The sequence below is a fragment of the Helianthus annuus genome, chromosome 15, assembly GCF_002127325.2.
Source record: "Helianthus annuus cultivar XRQ/B chromosome 15, HanXRQr2.0-SUNRISE, whole genome shotgun sequence".
Classification (NCBI taxonomy): Eukaryota; Viridiplantae; Streptophyta; class Magnoliopsida; order Asterales; family Asteraceae; genus Helianthus; species Helianthus annuus.
This window is the reverse complement of record NC_035447.2, coordinates 92215535-92222074: the sequence shown is the minus strand read 5'-3', so window position 1 is coordinate 92222074 and position 6540 is coordinate 92215535. Positions and strand designations below refer to the sequence as shown.

General features: G+C 37.9%; 1 protein-coding gene across 1 annotated transcript; it reads left to right on the top strand.

Annotated features, from left to right (window-relative positions):
- Nucleotides 1-5746: 5746 nt before the first annotated feature.
- Nucleotides 5747-6166, top strand: LOC110881275 (extensin-2-like). Its single transcript, XM_022129591.1, has one exon. It carries the CDS (start codon nucleotides 5747-5749, stop codon nucleotides 6164-6166), a length of 420 nt encoding a protein of 139 aa, XP_021985283.1.
- Nucleotides 6167-6540: the final 374 nt, after the last annotated feature.

Here is a 6540-nt window from a genome sequence, read left to right as displayed (position 1 = left end):
CAAAACAACATTGTCTAGACGTGTTTAGAATAGTGCGGAAGCTTTAAAAATGGTGTTCGGTTCTTGATTTCATGCTTGATCGACATCCCTAACTAACGAGCATCACCTAAGGTCATAACCGCATCAAATGTTAGTTTTGACAACTTATTTATAAACCTAGACGAGCCCCAATAGCATACACGTATCTAAAAAATAAAAATCTTGATTCTTGGTCTTTCGCGCCACGCGCCAGACCCAAGATTCACCTTCGCGTGCCGCGGGCGACTCCGCGTGTCACGCCAGGATTTAGTTACCCCGTCGCGTGGCGCGGGGGAGTGCGTTTTCCAGCAGGTCCAATTCCGAAAATCTGTAAAATCTAACTTTAAACCATCATAACTTTTTACTCGGTTGTCCGTTTTAGTCGATTCTTTTTCCTGTGAGTCCGTAATAAAATTACGAATCCAACCATGTAAATTTCACACAACGAAAATCGAATTACGAATGAATGGTTCACAAAATCCGTGTTTCAATTATTCAACCCATTAGCTATATGTGCATAGTACCATTTTTCATTTCTAAAAACTTTTTAGACATGATTATCCAAATTCCCGGGCTTGTAAATCTTGGCGTATCCGTGCCATTCCATGGATTTATGCTCACATTAGCATTTCATGCTTGTTTCTCAAATTTCAAGCATACTGCTTCAAGCAAAACTTACAATTGATTTTTATCATTTGACCCGATATCTCGGATCCGAAAACTTAGATTAGCATAACCAATTCATTGACGTATTACTATCCAACACTAATGCAATATGAGACTCTCAAGTCTCTTTACACATGATCATTTTAAAAGCATAGTTTTAACCCATTTGGTTGTCGAGTGAAAACCATCACTTTGATAACAAGCCAAACTAATTCCAACCATTATTTTGACCCGTTTGATTGTCAAGTGAGATTCGCCACTTCAATGACATGTCAAACGCGTTTATTACACTATGACACCATTTGTACACTAATACCAAACATATATGCATAATGTAACGGGACTAAAGTCACGTACCTTTAGAGCACACCCTTCAAACGCGTATCCCCCCCGGCTTGTCCGCTCGACGATCCAGATTCTTTGCCTAAAACGTTCAATTCACAATCAATTTAGAACTCTCTGGTAACACCACGTAAAAACGTGTCCAATTATGTATAGACACGTGTCCTACACTCTAAATATGTGAAAGATTGAGTTTGAAGGACTAAAGTTGACAAACAGTGAAAATATGTATGCGAAGGGACTAAAAGTGTCAACATGCCAAACTTGAGCCTCTGAATGACCATACGTGAAGAATATATTCTTAAATGAGTGATTAATTGGATATAAGAAGCCGTTTGTAAAAATAATCGGAAGATTATAAAACTACAAGGGTTAAACGTGTCAACATGCTAATTCTGACCTCTGAGTGACTTTTTAACGAACCCAAGGCTTCGAAATATTCAAATATATTCTCAAGAATAAGTGATAAAAGTTTCACATAGTTTCGAGATCGTTAAGCGAGTTTTCAAGACTTTGGGTGAAAAGTGTCAACTTGATGAAACTTGCATTTATAATGATATTTAACGAGACCGAGCCTAACGAAGTTTGTTTATACATTCTTGAGCCTTAAGAAACTAACTACAAGGGCCTTACTTGTCAAAAATGAGGTTAAATAAGGATTGTAATGGCCAGGGACTAAATCTGCCATGTTTGAAAGTATTTTAACCTGAACAGCAGGTTCAGGCAGGCCGCGTAAGCCCCTTAACATGTCTATGCGGGCCGCGTAGAAGTGCCCAGTGCAGAAAACACCTGCTAAGTGCAGGTTATCAGCTCCAAACCGACTTATTCTCATTTGTATCGATCCTAGGGGCTGTTAAACAGTTTTATTAATCCACTAGGACACCTGGGGTGATCCTAGGATGTCCCATAACAGCTGCAAGTGATTTAGGAACTTGGAAATCACTATATAAAAAGAGCTAGTTCATAACTCTTATGCTCACATTTGCAAACAAACTTTCAAAGACTCATTTCTGGAGCTTGCAAGGATTAGGAGAAGAATTACAAGTGTAGAAAAGATAGCAAGGACCATTAGTAAGAGTCTTATTACCTGCCTAGTCCTTTTAATTAGTTTGAAAACCGAAAAGTCAAACTTATCGTAATTAAGCATTGACTTTCGGTTTAAATGCAAATGGTCCAGCCACTGACTGAAACAAAAGTGGTTATCGAACCATATTAAGGTAGGTGATTAACCCTTAAAAGGGCACCTCCTAATTATTTCGTTTGACTAGTTAATTGTCGGGTCAAACAAGTTTGACAAAAAGTCAAACTGGACAGAAAGTTTAAAAATGATTTAAATTAATAAAACAAAGGTTCAAAATTATATTTTAACATTCTAAAGACTTAGTAATTAATATTAGAACATGTTTTATCAGTCATAACCCGGCAATTATCAGTCTAAGGTCATTTTATAACCGAAAGTTGCAAAATCTTGACTTTTGCTTTGACGTTTAGTTCTGAACCGTTTAAGCTTAATTCTCCCATGTTTTAAGCTTCCATTAGGACCACATTACTCAGTAGTATAACCCTCTGGAGTTATATTGCATGGTTCTTAGTGGATTGAATTATATGCTCTTGATCGTTAATATGCTTATAAATGCCATAAATGCTCTTTTGTCATACAAATGAGATTTTTAGAAATATGAGTAAACAAAAACCTTTGCTACTGATATATAAGCTTGTCCCGAAAATTTGACATCAGTTCTTGGTCCCAAATAGGAGTTATGCGCAATATCGTAATTAGAAGCTTTTTATTAATTAATTTGCGGTATCCTGCATAATGCACCTTTAAACTTGGATTTTAAACCAAAACTCATTACCTACAGTTAAGATATTATTTTTAAGGAATTTTAAGTTTTTTGGTCAGATTTTTATCTATTTAAAGCATAGAGTTCTTGTGTAATTCGGTTAATGACGATAATACCCTTTTAGGCATAAAATGAGATTAACGAATGATTTAAATGCCAAACTTTTTCCTACTGATTTCATATATTAAATAAATTATTTTGAGCATTTAAAACTGATCAAAACTTCAGATTTACATAAACATCTTGATTATCGTCAATTAGCGAGTTTTACACTAATTAGGTGCATCGTATGGTTTAAAACCATATTTAACATCTAAGACTTATTACCTACTGAATTTTTAAACAAATTTAAATATTATTACAGTAGGTATAAGTTATAAACTCATGTTTCCAAAAATGCCCTTAAAAGCCTATGTGAAATGACCAAAATGCCCTTTCGGGACATAGTTTGGTCATAAGTAGTAAATTTCACATATGTATGATATCTTACTGATGTAATGAGATAAATTAAATATTTTTACTGATTTCAAAAGACCAGAACTTCAGTTTGTTATAAAATCTCTTTTATAGGCATTAAAATTATCAAAATGCCCTTATGGGACTTAACTTGGTTTAAATTACTTTTTGGGCATATATGTTAACATCCTACTGATGTATTAACATATATTAAGCATAATAACAATTAAGACCTGTATATAATTCATTTGGTTACCCGTTACGCGTTTACGCGTTTGGATCGGTTTATGTGACTAGTTTACGTAAAATAGCCGAAACGGGTTTAACCTTATCATTAAATCCTCAAATTCTAGAATGTGATTAGTTTACCCATATTATACAAGTATTCAAGCTTGTCGGGTCTAAACCACATTCTATTCCGGTCTCCGCTTAATCTAGCGTTTAGAACCGTAAGGTTTCTTTCTAGGTAGCCGGTCTAAGTCTTTGACTTAACTAAAGACCCGTTATCATCCGAATAGGTTATTAAACCTTCTATACGGATTAAGTAGCATTCAGTAGAAGGTACCATCATAAAGCTTTAGGATTTACGGTTGAGTTACCTTCACTTTTAAGCTCAGGTAAATACTTTTAACTTATTTTCCCTTATACGGGCTTGGGATATGGTATTATAATAATACCACTTGGTCGGGTATGAAATAATTTAATCGGATTGTGATTAATAAAGTTACATAACACGTTTTAATATGTCTTGTTTGATAACATAAACATTGGGGGTTAATTCGACCATGTCCTGGATATCGTCGGCTCATTTCATTTGAAAATGGCCACGACCTATGCACGGTGTGTAGGCATACACCTGACAGATGCAAATGCTAAAATGTAAACCCACATGTTGGGAATAACTCCTTTGTGGGTTCTATAAGTGGTGAGTCGGTTATCATGTCCGGCTTCCAACCGGCCCCAAATTGTAAGACAAACATGTAAATCTGTATACAAGATTATTTTTAAATAATTGTCCCAAGTTATAAATGATTTGTGCTCTGTGCACTTAAATCAATTTTCATAAATGTTTTCAAAAGAGTCAGTTAATTGTATTTACCAGTGTAAACTGACGTATTTTCTAAAGACTGCTTGACAGGTACCTCTCGTAAATAGGCTGGAGCTATTAGGTGTCGTATAAGAGGATCTTGCAAATCCCTAAGATACCTGAAGTCTGTTATTTTGTTTCTTTGTACTTTTTATGATCCGCCTGTGGATCTTATTACATTCCAGTCTGTATATTCTTTCACTCGAACACTCAGACATTATGGTTTGTAATAGTTTATTCACCAAGCCTTCTGCTGTGCTATTATATTGTGTGTATTGACAATGATGATATCAACTACGTCACGATACTTCCCGCCGGGCCCACCGGTAATATGTGGAAAATATCGAGGTGTGACAGGTTGGTATCAGAGCCTACATTGAGTGAGTTAAACACTAATCTTTTGTGTTTAATCTCAATGACACAATAAGCACATTCCTTAGACTTCCGAGTCTAGGCCAATGACCTAGGATTTATTCTTAACTTTCCTTTGCTGTTTATATTTTACTTTATTATATTTAACTTGTTTTGACAGGATTAATCATCAACAATGCCGCCCAGAGTAAGAGGCAAAGGAAAAGGTCCAGTGCAAGGTGGACCATCAGGACACGCAGGACCTTCCCATCGACGCACCCCGTCTGCGTCATTTTCTAGCTCAAACTCCCATGACCAGTGGGGTCATTCTTTCGAACCAGCGAGACACTCTGTCTCTTTGAGCTCATCAACTTCTTTCCATCCATCTTTCGGGCCGCCTATTCTAGACGAGCCCCAGCATTCTCATCACTCCCATAATTCACGTCATTCACCTGAATCTCACCAATCCTATCATTCCTTGCATTCTCATTCATTTCATTATTCGGATTCTACCTACTCTCCTGCCTAGTTTAATCCTAATGACTATGTCAATGACTTTCTGGGTTTCAATCCTCTAGGACCCGAGGATCACTTCTCCCAGGAGATGGAAATGGATGACGACCCGGACCTAGAAATGCAAACCGGAACACCGGGCCACCCTATCAGCATCTCGAGCGGTTTTCCATATCAAGGATCGTCGTACCAAGGACCCAATTCATTTCAAGAAAGGCGGGCCACGTATGATTGGGCCTTTACCCCTTTATATCATAACTCTCCTGCTCAACCTCCTTTGGTTGAGACTCAGCTTCAAGCAGTCTCTCCTCCACCTCTTCCTGTTGAGGAGCCGCCTCAACAACCACCTCAGCCACCTCCCGAACCGCCAAGGCGAAGGAGGAATGAACGAATATCCGTGTGAGGAGGACCTCGATTCAGTTCTCCTCACGGTTCAAGTTCTTACCCTCCTATTCCCGAGGACCCCCAAATGGGTGGACCCTCGCACGTGGTGCCGGAGAATGATCCTCCGCCGGTTCCTTATGCACCATCGCCACCAGTGGGTTTCGACAACCCGATCCCGACATACCCAGGTTCTTCTGGGTACAACCCTTTTGAAAACCCATCTGGATACCCATCGGATTATGGAACCGATGATCCATACCTTACACCTGCACAATACAATGCACTTTATCCTTCTTCTTGCCCTCCAGTTTACCCAACTGGATATCCGGTGCAGGGGTACCAATACCCACCTTACCAGCAACCTCCTCCTCCTCCCCAACAGGAGCAAACTCAGGAGATTTTACAGAGGTTGGATAGGGTTGAGCATGAAGCAAATGAAACAAAAAAGAAGCATAATAGCTTTCTCAAGGGCCTTGCGAGCCTTATTAAAGGCAAGAAGAAGTAGGAAGTTGTTTATTTTATCTTGTATTGTCTTTTAATCAAGTCCCTGCGAAGACATTATTTTTATTTTCAGTACCAAGTCCCTGCGTGGACTTATTTCCTATTTCTGTAGCCCCTGCGTGGGCATTGTGTTGTTTCAAGTCCCGTTTAGGGCATCCTTGTACTAGTTTTATGATTTAATGAAGTTTATTCTTGATTTTTAATGTGTACCTTATTACATCATCATATTATATCATTTCAATTTAAATTGATTTGCTAAAGAAGTTCTTAGAGGTATAACCTAGCCATAATATTAAAAGGCTATGATGGTACAACCTTTTTAAGACAATAAATCCCTGTTAGCATCTGAAAACATGTTAACATTCCTGGTTGTGTGGT

What these genes read in the sequence shown, in the direction of transcription:
- LOC110881275 (XM_022129591.1), top strand. Translation starts at nt 5,747, where the DNA reads ATGGGTGGACCCTCGCACGTGGTGCCGGAGAATGATCCTCCGCCGGTT.